Genomic DNA, 17,037 nt, shown 5'->3' with positions numbered 1-17,037 from the left:
GCACTGAAAGCACTGGCCCTTTAATAAATAATGCAGGAGAAATCATAGAAGATGATGGGGGAAAGGCAAATCTATTAACTAGTTTTTTCTCACAGCAAAGTATGTATAAGAGCAGCACTCCAGGGGTTAAATAAAAGAATAAATCTTTATTGTGCCCACACAACGTTTCAGCCCTCCATCCAAGGGTCTTTATCAAGTTCTAGTTTTTTCTCACATGTATTCACGGAGGAAAGAGAAATGTCACGAGATACAGGGGGATAAAATGAACCCCCCGCTAAGTATCGTTTGCTTAACACAGGAAAAAGTGCAGAGCCAGTTAAAGTACATTAAAATCGACAAAATTGCCGGGCCAGATGGAACACACCCAAGGGTTCTATAGGGAACTAATTGAGGTGATAGATAGACCACTATTTCTTAAATTTAGGGACTCTATTTAGACCGGGGTTGTACCACTGGATTGGCACATTAATAACATGTGATTCCAATAAACAAAAAGTGGTCAAGAAGAGAGCCTGGTAACTACAGGCCGGTAAGTCTCACTTCAATAATTGGAAAAATACTCGAGAGGTTTCTGAGAGACCCCATCCTAGAATAACTCAAGGAAATTAACGGTATAACTCCTCATCAGCATGGGTTCACGAGCGACCGACGGCTCTGTGTGCCGCCTCTGGCAAGTGTGCTATAGGTTCGCCACCACTGTGACAACGGGACTGCACAGTAAAATATCAATATGTGCAGACAATACAAAATTATACAAGATAATTAATACAAAGGAGGACAATATACAGCTAATTTACCTAGATAGGCTGGGGGTTGAGTAGAAAAATGGAAAATGAAGTTCACTATTGATAAATGTAAGGTTATGCACATGGGCAGGACTAATGGATGTCACCAATATACAGTAAATGGGGTACTGCTAGGTTAAAGTAAAATGGAAAAAGGCCTGGGGGTACTAGTGACTGTAGCCTTAACAGGTGCAATCAATGCCAGTCAGCTGCTGCAAAGGCAAATAAAGTCTTGGGGTGCAGTAAAAGAGGTATAGGGGCGAGAACATTATTCTTCCGCTGTATAAGGCACTAGTCAGGCCCCACATGTTCTATTGGTGATAAATCTGGCAACCAGGCAGCCACAGAAGTGTCGCAATGTTGTGGGGGCTTCTGTGACCTCTTGTGCGTGCGGCCGAGCATTATCCTGCTGCCTCTTGAAAGCCACCATGAGAAACGCATGTGGCTGCAGGATGTCTTGAACATATCGCTGAGCTGTCATTGTCCTTCGTACCACTACTAGGTGTGACCGACTGTTGTATGTAATCATGAATGACAGTGATTGGCTGGCGCCCAATAAGCCAATCACAGCCCTCGTTTTGCTGGAAGCGGGGTATTGAAAGCCCCGTCACCATCAAGAAGCTGAGATGTCAGATGGGCAGGACACTGCAAATTGCTGCAGCATCGCCGGAGACAATCGCGAGGCATTGGCACACCGTGGACCAGATGAGCATAAGCCCACCTGCCCATATTCTTGAAAATGAGACATTGTGCCTCTTTTGGGGCAAAAATTAATATAACAGTGTTTTATTTTTGGGGAAATACGGTATATCCGCTGAATTTCTCTGATCAACCAAGTTGGTGATTCTGTCATAGCAGGAGATTAGATTAGTCTAGGATGACTTGTTTGTTACAAACCCATGCTGGCTCTGGTTAATTACTCTTTTTTTATCCGAGTACTTGCATACATGCGGTCTTAATAATTTAAAGATCTTTTCTGGTATAGAAGTCAGGCTTACAGGCCTATTTTTTTGAAGCTAGGGACATTTGCCCTTTTCCAATCTTCTGGGACTTCTGCTGTGCTTCAGGAATTTTCAAAAGATTATCACGAGTGGTTGAGCAATTACCTCCGCTGCTTCCTTTAATATCCTAGGATGTAATTCATCTGGATCTTGAGACTTGGATTTATATACGTTAGCTAAGTGTTCCCTCACCATCTCTATGCTTATAGATAGCCGGCATTCTTGTATTCCCCCAATAGCACAGGTTAGATCAGTTGATGTTATATCTACTTTCTGATAAACAAGATACAAAATAGGAATTTAAAAGTTCAGCCTTCTCAACATCATTCTTAACCAATTCATCATTTTCATCTTGCAAGCATCCAATAGCATCTTTGACTTCTCTTTTGCTTTTGACCCCCCAAATCCTTTTTTTATTGCTTTTGGCCTCTGTTTCAAGCCTCACTTTATTATTAGCTTTTTTCTGACAGTTGCCCTACAGTTTCTACAGATCGCATTATATTCTTCTTTAGACATTCCCCCCCCCCCTCTTTTCCATTTGCTAAACATACTTTTCTTCCTTTTTAACATGTGCACAAGTTCTGTGTTCATCCATCTCGGTCTCTTTAAATGCTTCCCATTCTTCCTTCTTTTAGGGATTGGTAACGATTGTGCTTTGAGACTCCCATTTCACAATATTTCCCAACCTTTTTGGACATTAGATTCTTCATACCCGCTTTCGGAGTTCATTAAAATCTGCCTTTCTGAAATCCAAACTTGAGATCTGAGTTTTCTCAGGTCTTCCTCCCCTTGTTATCCAAAATTCAAGGCTATCATGCTCACTGCCTTCTAAAGACACAGCCACTCTTACTTCCTCAACCATTCCCTCCCTATTGGTAAGAATTAGGTCCAATTAGGTTACATGTCTGCCTGAAATGGAACTGCATGCAGAGTTTTGACGCAAAACAACAACAAACTTTATCTATGGGAGCGATTGCTCTTATTTTTAACAAGGTGTATGTGATTTATATATACTAACTCCATTAAACATGTTTGAGCGGTTGCCAAGTATTTTTGCTTATGGGAGTTATGGCGACACCAGAGCAAGGTGGGTCAGTTGTTTCTGAAAAGGTCATAGAATTCAGTAGAGAGAAGCTTTGGATATGCTAGAAATGTGCAAGGAAACCAAAAAAAAAAAAAAAAAACCCTTTTAAATCAACCAGTCATGTGAAGAAGAAGCTGAGACAACATGGAGGCTGACATCAAGAGTGTTTATCACAAGTATGTGCCAGCTGGTAATAAATGATACATTGTGTTACCGCAGTAATCGATAACTACTCATTAATTTATTTCATGTCACCCAGCCTTTTACTCCAGAGGAAGCCTCTCTCATCAGCATTTATAAGCGGCCATGACAGCTACAATTACGTCTTATCAATCAGATATTTTAGTCAAAATAAAGAGATGAAACGGAAAATTTCTTCTGCAGTTAATAGGAAAAATCAACAGATTAATGATGGCAACAGCTGAATGCAGCGAGTATAGATAACACCCACACGACAACAGTCTAATGCTGGGGTAATAAATCATTTTCATGATTACTAAGTACGCAGCTCTCTTAACCCCTTCAGGAGCACAGCAGGGCTGCAGTTTTTTAGATTCCACAAGACTTCTGCTCGATTTGCAAGCTGATTGGTTGTTTGATGAATCAGCCAACCCGAAAACAACCAAATCACTGAATCAGCCAACCCAAACAACCAATCAGGTTGCGAAATTGAGCAGAAGTCTTGTGGAATATAAAAATATGCAGCAGGGGGTGGTGGAACTCATGGGTAGCTGGCTGGGTTTGTGCTGTGAGGGGAGAGCTGTGGCGCAGCAGGTAGCGGTGGAACTCGTGGGTGGTTAGCTGGCTAGGTTTGTGCGGTAAGGGGAGAGCTGTTGCGCAGCAGAGGGTGGTGGAACTCATGGGTGGCTGGGTTTGTGCGGTGAGGGGAGAGCTGTGGCGCAGCAGGTAGCGGTGGAACTCATGGGTGGGTGGCTGGCTGGGTTTGTGCTGTGAGGTGAGAGCTGTGGCCCAGCAGGTAGCGGTGGAACTCATGGGTGGGTGGCTAGCTGGGTTTGTGCTGTCAGGGGGCAGCTGTGGCGCAGCAGGGAGAGGACAGCATTGCTGTGAAGGGAAATTGTACCATAAGAGGGAGATTTGGCACTGAAGGAGGGGCAGCAATGCTGGAAAAAAGAGACAATCCACTGCTGGAAAGGAGAACTATTGTGGCCTCTTGAGATAGAACAATGTAGCCCTTACACCAAATAGTTTGTGCACTCCTGTTCTAAATGGCTAAAATAAGACAAACATACATTACCCCATTAGATCTTAAGATTTATTTACATATTTAAATATGCTTCATACACCTCAATTTACACAGGTCGGAATCCGAGTTACATTCACTTCTGACAGAATAGTAAGCAGGTTTCCGTGAGATCCTTTGTACAGCAGGGTGATGGCGGCAGCTACAATAAAACACCGCTGGCGATAAAAATAAGAAATATATATCTCACACAAGAAATGTGGATCAGCAATAAGTGTCCTCTGCACACATAGTAAAGTGCGACGCTGTCAGTTCTGAGATCGCTACTTAAAATAGTGGTGTTTTCTGCTGCTACTCTTAGCGGTCGGGAACACAGAAAATAGCTTGTAGCCTTATATACATTTTAGCGCTGGTCAATACCGATAACATAAAGGGACCTGCAGGAAGCCCAAGACGGACGATTTCCCTTTTTCAGGCTGAAGAGGATGAAGCCATCGTGTTATCACGAGGCGCCCTCCGGTTTGCTGCGTACTTCAGCACCACCTACCCGGGTCATCCATCACATGCACCATTACAGCTGTAGGATCCGCAAAGACATCGCGATTGACACGTTGAAGATCAACAGGTTTTCTTCCTCCACACTGACCCTTTTTAACCCTTTCCAATCCACTGTCTGACGTCTGAAGACATTCTGATTGAAGACTGTACAGCTCTCCAGCATGTCACATACCGCAGAACTGTCTCTAGCCAGCAGATGGTGCCATTGTAAGCCCCCTAGGAAACCCTGAATCCAAAATTGGATTGCAAAGGGTTAATGTCAAGAAATTTCTTATGGGTGCATTTTTAGGTATGATTGACCAATAAGAAATTTGGCCCAACAACTTGACAGGTCCTCTGTAACGTGACCCTCCGGTTTCCACATAACATTCCCTACAGCTATTCTCTTCTACTCTTCCATTTGGGCCTGTTCCAGGCTTCTTTTTCAGCTGTCCAAGATGGCTGCAGTAATTACTAGTTACCTAATGCGTGTACTGCTATCTGATTGGCCATTGCTGATCACATGAGAAGCTCTGGCCAATTGGAAAGCATGTACAGAGTAGTACCGGTAGTAGTCCAACTACCGCCAGTGCATTGTGGGAGACCAAAGCGACTCTCTGGGCCTAGACAAACAAAGATGGCTGCAGCGCTTTTCTGACTCCCTGTTGCACACTAAGCATAGTTGCATTGGTAAACTTGTCTTAGACTAATGATGCATACTAATAAATCGCGTGCATCAGGTAGTCAGGAAAGCAGTGTGGTCATCTCTGTCACTTTAAGTACACTTAAAAATTGCGATGGCCATCTTGGATGGCTAATAGCAGAAGTTGGAACCGGTGGATCTGAGAGGCAGCAGAAAATGGGCAACGTACACCCGGTTCGGGGACAGAACTGTATCTCAAAACCAGAGGGTTACTTTAATAGAGGGAAAGAAGACCTTATGAGGAGTAAAGGGTTAGGATTTTATTGGGTCCTTATTAAAAGGGGAAAAAGTGTGAGTCTGTATATACATTTCTCATTGTGATGCCAGATGTTAAAAGGAAACCGGTCACCGACTACGAGCACCATAAAAAAAAGGTATGGTGCTCATTGAGCAGGTTCCTAGAAGCACGCAAAGATATTTTTTATACTTGCCCTTCTCCCGATGCCCAGGCTGTCGGCCCCAACAACCCACATGCAGACTTTACCATCAGACTCAAAGCTGCAGGCCGTGTGCGTACACTCCCATTGATCCCCATGGGAGAGCTGAAGTGCCCAACAGTCGTCCCAGCAATAATTGCTCCTCTGCTTTCACAACGGAGCGATCATCGTTCAGTGAACGGAGGTGGAGTGGCCTGGGGATCGTTGCGGCCAGCCGACCTCCATTCTCAGTAAGCAGGTTCATTCATTATACAGGCTAATGGTTCCGTCACTGCTGGCATTAACACTAAACGATCATCGGTCAGTGTAAAAGGGCCCTTAGACTACGAATGCATTATACTTGCTCTGATTGACCAGAGCAGCTCACTGGCCATTCAGAGAGCAGTGCACAATGGGTATTAGTCAGTTAGAAAATTGCTGCAGCCATCTTGGATGGCAAAAAAAAAAAAAAAAGAAGGACCTAGAATTATCGAAGCAGAAGGACAGCGGGGAGTATAGCCCCCCCTCTTCCTCTGCGTCGGCCAGAGTTTTAGCCCAAAAATGGAGGGTTGCTGTAAATATCCAGATCCATTTCGCCTTTTTAGATGTACACAGCAAGTTGGGTTATTTTGTGTTTGTTTTTTGCGTCTGGACACACATTCTCTTGGTCGCTCTCGTTTTCTCCTGACCCATTCAGGTGCTTTCCGAGTAATAAGCAGTGCGGTTGTTATATACATTACACACATTATGGCAGTAGCTGACCCAAGGACCATGAGGCCATACAGTGTGAATGGTGCGTGTATCTGCGCAGAAGTGATGGATGCAGCCATCATGCACCAGGCAATATACTGCTATGTGGTGCAGCGAGGGTTTTCTAGACTGTTATCTATATAGGCCGTTCTGAGGCCCTTCCCACTTCTGTTGGATACAATGCCCTATTTTCAGGGTACTGCCTAATTCTATAAAGGTGAAGCTACATACCCAAGAAGGAAAAGACTGGATTTTGAAATTCTGCAACATTTCGGTATAGCTTTAAGGGGTTTCTAGTTGTAGACTGCTGATGGCCTATCCTTAGGATTGGACATCAGTAGTAGATCGGTAAGGACCAGTCGCCAATCAGCTGCTCCCTGGGCTGGTGTGCTTATACACGCAGCTGATTTCTGCAGGAGACAGATAGCTCCGTTCCCACTGCAGTGGTCAAGTTTAGTATTGCAGGTATTGAAATAAATGGAAACATTGGCCTGCAATACTAAGCCTGGCCACTGCTGTGAGAATGGAGCTGTCTGCTTCCTACAGAAATAAGCTCAATGTATGGGTGCACCAGCCTGGCAAACAGTTAATCGGTGAGATTTTCTGGTGACAGGTGCCTGCCGAAATACTATTGATGTCCAATCCTGAAGACAGGCCATCAACAGTTTACAACTAGACAACCCTTTTAAATAAAAAGTAGTTTGGAAATAAAAAGAATGAATTATACGGAGATGATAAAACAACGAGGAGCTCGCAGTCCGTGGCACTGGAAGTATCATCTACTGTTCAGCTTCTTTCCTTCTAATACCTTCTTTCCTTCTAATACCATCTGAATTTCTTTGGCATCCAAAGTCTCATACATTAGTAAAGCCTCCGCCAGGTTTTTGTGCTCCTTTGCGTGAGTTTTAAGAATGTCTTTTGCCCGTTCATAAGAATCCTAATATGGGGTAAGAAAAAAAGGAAAAAAGATTCAGTACTGAAAAAAAATAAAATCACACACACACACACACACACACACACACACACACACACACACACACAATGAGTGTATGTGTAAACAGACACACACTATAATATATCTAAAGGTGAAAGGACTGACTGACTCGCTACTAATTCTCTAACTTCCCGGTGTTGTACAAACATGAAATTTGGCACAACCATTCTTTAGGTCCTAAATAGGAAAAGAAAAAAGGGTCGCAACTCGATTATTCAATGCCAATTGCAAAAGTAAGTGGTCCCCTATGTAACATAACTTCTCGGCGTCGTACAAGCGTGACATTTGGCGCGAGCATTCTTTAGGTCCTAAGTAAAGAGTGGGGGGGGGGGGGGCACACTCTGCAGAGGGACATCGGTACATGCAGCCTGAGGATAATCTAACGCTCTTCTATGTGTTAACTCGAGCGGAGTCGGCTAGATCAGCTAGTGGGTATATATATTATATTATACACATATATACACAGTCACTAACTACCTCTTCTCCCCTAGGAGTGTATCAAAAAATATTAACGACCACCTGTCCGCGACTTACATGCTCCGCCCGTGATTACGACAGGGACGTCATCGCTGTGAAGATTACGGGCAAACTACATCCCCTACAACCCATCGCGGCCTCAGTTGCTATGGAATACTAACGACAACCTGTCTGAGTTCCATGTGAAGATGCCAGTCATGTGATCAGTCACCTGTGTGGGAGGAGTCCGCAGGTCACATGATGGTGACAATCACAGGGCCTTCACTTTTTTTTTTTTTTTTTAAAACCTACAGAGCCGGACAACAGCCATGAGCTGGTTGTGATTCCTGTTGTATGGGATAAAAAGTGTATGTAGCAGAGCTGTGTGTGCGCGCTTTAATTTCCTAATAATTACTATATTCATATATACACACACACACACACACACACACACACACACAATGTTGATATAAGGGATTAAAATATCCGAGCCAAAAAGATCATTTGCAGTGGGAAATTGCCCCCTTGTAGGGAGGCTCTAGTACCCTGTTGTAGCGCCTCTAGCTTGGATACAAGATGTGATACGGTGGGCATGGAGGCTCTAGCACCCTGTTGTACCGCCTCTAGCTTGGATACAAGATGTGATACAGGTGGGCATGCAGGCTCTAGTACCCTGTTGTAGCGCCTCTAGCTTGGATACAAGATGTGATACAGGCAGGCATGGAGGCTCTAGTACCCTGTTGTACCGCCTCTAGCTTGGATACAACATGTAATACAGGCGTGCATGGAGGCTCTAGCATCCTGTTAGGCTGCCTCTAGATTGGATACAAAATGTGATACGGGCAGGAATACAGGTTTCATATGGTATCTTGTGGCATATTGCTCCACATTTGATGTGACAACTTCTAGATCGTCTAAACTGGTAGGCTGTCGAAATTGGTGCCCTAGGTGTTCCCATACATGTACTATTGGTGATAAATCAGATGATAGGGCAAGTCACGGAAGTGTGACAATGTTGTGGGGGCTCCTGTGACCCCCTTGTGTGCGGCCGAGCATTATCCTGCTGCCTCTTGGAAGCCGCCATGAGAGGAACACATGTGGCTGCAGGACGTCCTGTACATATCGCTGAGCTGTCATTGTCCATCGTAACACTACTAGAGGGGACCGACTGTTGTATGCAATGGCCCCCAGACGGCCATTGTCTGTGCCCAAACTCAACTTGAATTAACTGCTGAAGACAACCTAGTTCCACTTTGCAGCAGTCCAGTTTCTTCATTCACCCCACACCACTGCAAACAGAGGCAACATAGGGTGGGTGCCAAAAGGCAGTACAGGTACTGGGCTCCGTGAGACCAAATGTCCTTCAGCCAAGCACCTAAAAATGGTTTCGACAGACACAGGGGTGTAACGATGATGCCACCCGTTTCTGGATGGTGGACAATGAAACAGTCGCGTCTGTTTGTGCTTGTCGAACGATAACAGTCCTCTCTTCTGGTGGTCTGTCAGGGGGTCCTGAGCCCGGTCACCTTGTGTGCCCTCACACATCTACTGGTCCCAACACCTCCTAACAGTCTGGTCAGACGCTCCTCTCTACTGGTGGTCTGTAGGGGGCGTCCTGAGCCCGGTCACCTTGTGTGCCCTCACACATCTACTGGTCCCAACACCCCCTAATAGTCTGGTCAGATGCTGCTCTCTGCTGGTTGTCTATTAAAGACATTCTGAGCCCAGTCACCTTGTGTGCCCCAACCACTGGTCACAACACCTCCTAACAGTCTGGCCAGAACGGCTGGTTGGGGAAATTCATCAATATGACCATCCAGCTTCTCACATCCCAATAATGCGCCCCCCTCTGGTAACGGGGTGACATCTCTTCTTTGTGTCGTAGAGGCGTCTAGTGGTCAACAAGCTCTACACAAGCGGAAGAAGAGGTCACTACACACGAGGAGCCTCCGAGAGCCTCTTATAGGCCATGGGGAGGAACCACTTTTAGGGCCTTCGGTGACCGTTCATTTAATCACCACAACTCTCATCATGTACAGATCTGCCTGAGATGAAACCGCAGGACGGGGTCTGCAGCAAAACGACAACTTCTGGGAGCGGGATTTATTTTACAATCAGTGTGGGATATATAGAATATATTTTACACACAATGCAGTGTAGCTTCAGTCTAGTCTGTTTTTATGGAACATGTCTGAACAGAGATTTACCGATCTTACCTTCAACAATGTTCGAACTTCTTGCTCGATGGCAGCTTGTGTCTCCGGACTCAATTTCGAGGTGTCAGAGTAAGTCATTACCCCAAGCTGAAATGCAGGAAACAAAAGCATGCTAAATACAAAGCGACGCTCAGCTAGTCTGCATGAACTTTCCGTTATAAAACCCATTTTCAAAAACCACATTAGACAATCCTGACTTCAAAGATTGGCAGCCCGTGCCCTGTGCTGGTACTGAATACTTTCTGCCATGAACCCCTCCGCCACTAGCACAGTTTCCAACATTTGTTGTTTTGTTGCTATGCCAACAACAAAGGTCTGAGCGCTCGTATGAGTGACCATAAGGGTTGGAAGTGCAGTGCTCTCGCACACACATCTGTGGTCCCTCCATCATCAAAATAAGACCTAACTTGAAAATAAGCCCTAGTGCATCTTTTTGCGAAAGTTATTAAAAATTAATATAAAGACCTCGTCTTATTTTTGGGGAAACAGTAAATCCAAAAAGGTCAAATGGTCTGAATGTGAATTTCTGTACCTTTTCACTCATTCCAAATCTTGTTACCATCAGTTTTGCTATTTTTGTTGCGTTGGTAAAGTCACTAGAAGCCCCTAAAAACAATAGAAGAAATGTCAGATCTGTAAAACCTGGGGTCATGTAATAACTAGTGTGCGCTCAGGAAAGACGTTACCTGTAGTTACGTATTCCGGCCCAAAAATTATTTCCTCCGCCACTCTACCGCCCATGCTCACATCCATCTGAGCGAGGAGCTGCGAGCGGGTCTCGTTCCAGCGATCCTTCTCTGGTAGAAGAGACACCTACAGAAGTTAAAGACATTGTTTAGGATGCGTTCACACGTTGTGGATTTGTTGCAGAATTTCAAAAGCAGATCTGCAGATACACCGCAGGGTCGGGTTACAGCAGAAAATACTCAGCGGTTTTGTGAACAGGATTTGCTTTACTGCCATTCACTTTAATAGTAGAATGTAGAAAAACTGCAGGGTTCCGCAATGTGTGAATTCACCCTTATTAGGGATCACTAGTAATTATTAGGAAATTATGGTACCAGTGTTTCTGGGGGCGTACAGCTCTGCTACATGCACGTCACACACAGCTCTGCTAGGTTTCTTTTGCATATGAGCTGTATGTAATTTACAAACTTCAGAGCTCACTGAGGAGACATGTTTGCTTGTAGCTTTTGCATATCTGCTGCAAAAGATCTACAAACTTCAGCTGGTGGCTGAGGTGACATCGTGGCTTGCCACTGTGTCATGTAAGCTGCACCTAGCTTCACGGCGGCTTTGACCCCTCTGTGGTGACATGCTTGCATAGCTTCACGGCGGCGTTGAACCCTCTGTGGTGACATGCTTGCATAGCTTCACGGCGGCGTTGAACCCTCTGTGGTGACATGCTTGCACTAGTTTCCACACTGGAGAACGGTTGATGATTAGATGAAGGCTGGCTGGAGTTGGCGGCATTAGCACTGGAGATGACATGATACCACATTCAGAAGATGTGAAGATAGCGGGGGAAGGACGATGCTTCGTCGTTGTTGGTCAGTATGTATCGCCAGCTATATGTGTGGACATTTGTGAGGCGTCATTTATTGGAGTCTCCACACAGGTGTGCAGCTGTCTGACAACCAGCTACAAACTACCTGACTGAATACTGCTGTATCCATAGCAACTGAGGCCACAGGGGGGTGTGGGTGATGTAATCCACCCATAATCCCTTATTCAGCTCAGAGACCATGTGACTGATCGATTACAGGTCCTCTCAGCACACCAGCTACATATGTGTAAATTTGTGATGTGTCATTTATTGGAGGCTCCACACAGGTGTTCAGATGTCTCACAACCAGGTAAAAACTTCCAGACTGAGTACTGCTGTATCCACAGCAACTGATGTAGTTCGCCCATAATCCCTTATTCATCGCACAAGGAGGATAAAAAGGACCTGTAATGACGTCACGGTCATGTAATCAGGAGGCGGAGCTAAGAGCCAGTAACTGACATCACAGGTGCTGTCAGGCTCTGCATGTATCTCACATAGCACACACACGGACTGACGGACAAGTTGTCGTTAGCAATTTGATGCAAAAATTGGTGGCCCGCACCTGCGCATATGTATAGAACATTCATTACACCTTCAGGTGAACCAGCATTGCATATAACTCACATGACCGAGCGTCGGCCCCCGCGGCATGATTGTCGCTTTGTTTATAGGCATAGCATCTTTGGTGAAATAGGCAATTATCGCGTGTCCCGACTCATGATAGGCAGTAATGGTTTTATTCTTGTCGTCTATCACCACGCTTCTCCTTTCGGGCCCTGAAGAAAAATAAAAGTAACACTGATGAGCAAGAGCCATGAAACATACGATACATGTACAGTCCTATTAACCCCTTCTAAACCAAGCTCTTTTGTGGCTTAATGACTAGGACAAATGTTGGAAATCTTGTTTTTCATCCCATATTGTACTTTATTTAGGGCGGCTGCACACAATCGGGATGTTAATTGCGGACGGCTCATGGGTCCTCTTCACGGAAGCTGCTCAAAGACAGAGCATGTTGTGCAATGAAAATCCGGCCGTGTGCAGCCGCCCTTAAGTGGTAAAAGTAGAGATACAATTTGTTTTTAATAAATTTGGCAAAATTGAGAAAAATGTTGAAAATGTTTTTACATTAGATATACATTTCCACTTGTTTACTTCATTTTGCAAGCACATTTGAAAACGTGCACAATTTTGAGCCTCCGCATTCAGCTACTATCAGTTTATGGCACAGATGCATATTCTGCAATAATTCATATATGACAGCCGTTCTGTAACAGGCTCCAAGTTATGTAAAGGGTGCATAGTGATATAGCAACTCTTCTGGCTTTTAGTATTTAATAGACCCCCCACCCACTTGCCTTTATGACGGCATTGCATCGATGAACCGCTGCTGGTGAAAGCTGGTAACTATTGATGATCTATCCTGAAAACCCTTTTAATCTTAAGTCACACACACTTAAGACATTTCACACTTTAGATGACGCTCCCACACTTTCTTATAAAACTCTTAGCTGCAGTAACTCCTGCGGATGAATCCGATGTCTGTTTTGTAGAGAGGACACAATCGGAACTTCTCCTCTTCGGCGCCAAACAGCTCAAATCTCATTTGATCTATGCAGGTTATACTTGCTCTTGCCAACTGTTCTTCTGTCCACGTGGCATGATCTTGTGCCCATTGAAGACTGACAGCTTTCATTTTCTGCATCATCCTCAGATGACGTGTGAGCAGACCACTGATATTCAGACGTCTATAGGACGTTCTGATGCATTCACTCCAGATCCCACATTGTTCTTAGAGATGGCCGTACCACTTCTCTGACTGCCTGTTGTACACTGCATTAGTGTGAGTCATTTGTAGAAGGGCTCATTCACACAGGTGTATGCAGTTCAGTTACGGTCCATGAACTGATCAACTTTTTAACTATGCGTATTTGGTGCATATGCTTTTCTTTTGCACACGTATGCACTGCGGTCTGGCGGTCATGGCAAAAAGGGGGAGGATTTAAACTTTTAATCGTTTTTTTTTTTTTCCACAATTAGTAAAACTTTTTTGATCTAATATAGCATTACATTATATTGCAATCTGACAAGCAATCTATGAAGCCACCCCACGGGGATGGCTTGATAGGCAGTCTGCCAAGACAGCCCTGGGGCCTTTCAGGAGGACCCTGGCTGCCATGACACCCACACTGCTCCATGCGATCTCACCGCGGGGAGGCCGTATGGGACACCCGAACATCGTTCGGAGGATTTAAATGCTGCTATCAGAAGATCACACCGCGATCTCTTTTCATACATACCCAGACGCTGCAAGGTGTAAATGTACGTCCTGGAGAGGGAAGGGGTTAAAAGGTTAACAGGCATGAACTCTCATTATTGTTGTGTCAGCCAGTTGTCAGCTGTTGCTAACAGCCGACACAAACCATGTATGGAGCGAGCTCAGATTCCGAGACCGCTGCCTAATTAACGCTGCACAGCTAGGATGTACGTACAAGTCCTGGGACGCTAAGGTGTTTACTCTTCAGATCAGTTATAAGCAATATATGTAAAAAAAACAAATAATAAAAAGAATAAAAATATCACATTACGCACCCATAAGTATTTTATCCTTGGCAAACTCCATTTCCGTCATGGTGACCATGTCTTTTCCATCCACAGCAGCTTTCAGCGCGGCCTGGTTAACCAGATTCTCCAGGTCTGCTCCAGAAAATCCCACAGTGCCACGGGCAATTATTTCAGCATCAATGGCTAGAAGGCAAGGGAACAATTGTTTTTAAACTAGTTTTATTGTGAACAGAACATATCAAGTGATATTACTCAGTGACAAGGTGAGTGTGAGAGGGTGCAGGTCTACAAATCAGTTACAATGACTCAACAATATCCATTGTATAAGCTAGTTCGCAGAGTTGAGGATATTATCTCCATACCTGTGAAGAGCTAAATGGCACCTGGATGGGTTTAAAAACTCATTAGGTCCACCAATTACTGGAATGCGTTTTGCGTGTGGGTTGTGGTTGATGAGCCGCGCCAAATTCCCCAGATTTTATAGAATTTATCTGGGCACTATCTATTTTTGTATACAATTTTTTATATGGGAGAAGAGAACTGACTAGATTATGCCAATTGGGGGGGCGGTCGGGGGTCTCCTACCCATCCAGTGCAATGCTACAGCCTTACAGGCAAGAAACTGCACCTCGCCAAGAAAAATGCAGATATGAGATTGCCACTGCTCCTCATCCAGTATACCTAGCAGACAATCAGCGGGGTTAGTTGGGAGCAGCGACCCCAGTAGTTGTCCCAGGAAGTCTGTAACCTCCGTCCAGAAGGAGTATATCACCAGGCAGCTCCACATCAGACGGGTATGGTCAGCGCAGGGTGTCTGACAGCGATGACATTGTGTGTTGGGGTTCAGGCGCTTGCTGTCAAGTAACATTGATGTATAATGTGCGGTTGAATCATCGTTGTTGGCTGCTGGCGAGAATGACGTGTAGGAGTACATTGCGGTACGCCACTCCTCGTCAGAGAGCGAGGGGATTATTTTTCACCATTTGTCCAAGACCCCCAGCTCCACGTATGAAGTTTTATATGGAATGAGGTGCGTATATATCAGCGAGATTAACCCCCGAGGTCCCTGCGTGCGCAAAACTCCTATCAAGAGATCAGTGGAAAGGGATTGATGTGGCTCTGTGAATTGGGCATTTAGCGCGTGTCTTAGCTGGAGGTATCTGTAGAAGCTGGTCCTGGGGATCTGGTAAAGCTGCAGCAGCTGCTCATTGGAGGCCACAACTCCATTAATGTATACATGCTGCAAGTAGGCGACTCCAAGATCTATCCAGAATTGGACATCTAGGAGGTTCAGCAACTGTGGTAGTGCTCCATTACCCCATAGGGGGGTTTCCAGGAGAATGCCTTCACGCCTAGCGATCCATTTACACATCTGCCAGACTCTGGCGGGCTATCTGTATATAGGGAGCAGCCGTCTAGTATGCAGGTCTGTTTTTCCAGTACAATCCAGAGGGAAGCGCATCAGATGATGTTTGGGAGATCTCAATCGAAAAGCCAGTGGTGAACGTATCTAATGTAGCCCGCCAGGTAGTACAGTTTATAGTCCAGTAGTGGCGTGCCATATCTTTTGGGCGCTGTAAGGTTTCCAAACGGAGTTTCGCTCTGGCCGTACCAAAGATGAAGGAGGTTAAAGGGGTTGTCCCGCGCCGAAACGGGTTTTTTTGTTTTTTTTCGATAGCCCCCCCCGTTCGGCGCGAGACAAACCCGATGCAGGGGTTAAACAAGAAAACCGCACAGTGCTTACCTGAATCCCCGCGCTCCGGTGACTTCTTACTTACCTGGTGAAGATGGCCGCGGGGATCTTCTCCCTCGGTGGACCGCAGGTCTTCTGTGCGGTCCATTGCCGATTCCAGCCTCCTGATTGGCTGGAATCGGCACGTGACGGGGCGGAGCTACAAGGAGCCGCTCTCCGGCACGAGCGGCCCCATTCAGAAAAGAAGACGACCGGACTGCGCAAGCGCGTCTAATCGGGCAATTAGCCGCTGAAATTAGACGGCACCATGGAGACGGGGACGCCAGCAACGGAGCAGGTAAGTGAATAACTTCTGTATGGCTAATATTTAATGCACGATGTACATTACAAAGTGCATTAATATGGCCATACAGAAGTGTATAACCCCACTTGCTTTCGCGGGACAACCCCTTTAATGGAAGAGATCAATTTTAACATTCGAAATTTGCGTTCGCATTAGGAGGCCGTTTTCTCCTTGTAAGTGGAGACGATATATCATTTCCAGATACAAGATATCCCCAAGAGGAGTTTTCAGGTGACCTGAAGTTATCGCCCATCTGTGTCATGTATTTGCCAGTTCCCACTGAGATCCTCGGCTCTGAATGCTTGATGTGTGATTTGCACATACCCGCCAGTACAGCTACCTCCATGCATGAGAGCCATACAAGCACTTGCTCTATTAGGTGGTGCCAGTGTTTGCCTGTATATGGGTCTTCGGACAAGTGACATGCATTGATATATACTGCGTGCGCAGCTAATCCTGCAGGCTGTATACATGAACTCCGCTTTGTGAATACTACAGCCCGCTCACATCCTTCATTCCAAGAGATCCATATGATAAAAGTGTTTGGCGCACGTTATGTCGCTATATGTTATTTAATACGGTTTCCGGTGAAAACTTACATGGGTCATACTTGATTTTGGCGAGGTACAATTCCAGGATTTCTGTGCGTCCCTTCACGTCTGGCCGGGGAACAGTCACCTTCATGTCAAAACGACCCGGGCGTACTAAGGCACTACACAGAGAAAAATAAAAGAAAGTGGCATA

At 45.3% G+C, this 17,037-nt stretch overlaps 1 protein-coding gene across 1 annotated transcript in view; it reads right to left on the bottom strand.

The window, feature by feature from the left end:
* Positions 1 to 4,129: 4,129 nt before the first annotated feature.
* The window catches only part of LOC136590899 (ATP-dependent zinc metalloprotease YME1L1-like), a 42,079-nt gene continuing 29,171 nt past the window's right edge, over positions 4,130 to 17,037 (bottom strand). The window contains exons 13-19 of the mRNA XM_066588419.1: positions 16,893 to 17,005; positions 14,285 to 14,440; positions 12,317 to 12,468; positions 10,830 to 10,956; positions 10,676 to 10,749; positions 10,144 to 10,230; positions 4,130 to 7,414 (exon numbers count right to left, since the gene is read on the bottom strand). Coding sequence (XP_066444516.1) covers positions 7,253 to 7,414; positions 10,144 to 10,230; positions 10,676 to 10,749; positions 10,830 to 10,956; positions 12,317 to 12,468; positions 14,285 to 14,440; positions 16,893 to 17,005 — 871 coding nt within the window. The 3' untranslated portion in view covers positions 4,130 to 7,252. The remainder of the gene's footprint in view (positions 7,415 to 10,143; positions 10,231 to 10,675; positions 10,750 to 10,829; positions 10,957 to 12,316; positions 12,469 to 14,284; positions 14,441 to 16,892; positions 17,006 to 17,037) is intronic.

The sequence above is a fragment of the Eleutherodactylus coqui genome, unplaced genomic scaffold, assembly GCF_035609145.1.
Source record: "Eleutherodactylus coqui strain aEleCoq1 unplaced genomic scaffold, aEleCoq1.hap1 HAP1_SCAFFOLD_53, whole genome shotgun sequence".
In the NCBI taxonomy this organism is placed as follows: domain Eukaryota; kingdom Metazoa; phylum Chordata; class Amphibia; order Anura; family Eleutherodactylidae; genus Eleutherodactylus; species Eleutherodactylus coqui.
The sequence above is the reverse complement of the archived record's forward strand: the minus strand, read 5'-3'. Positions and strand labels throughout refer to the sequence as shown.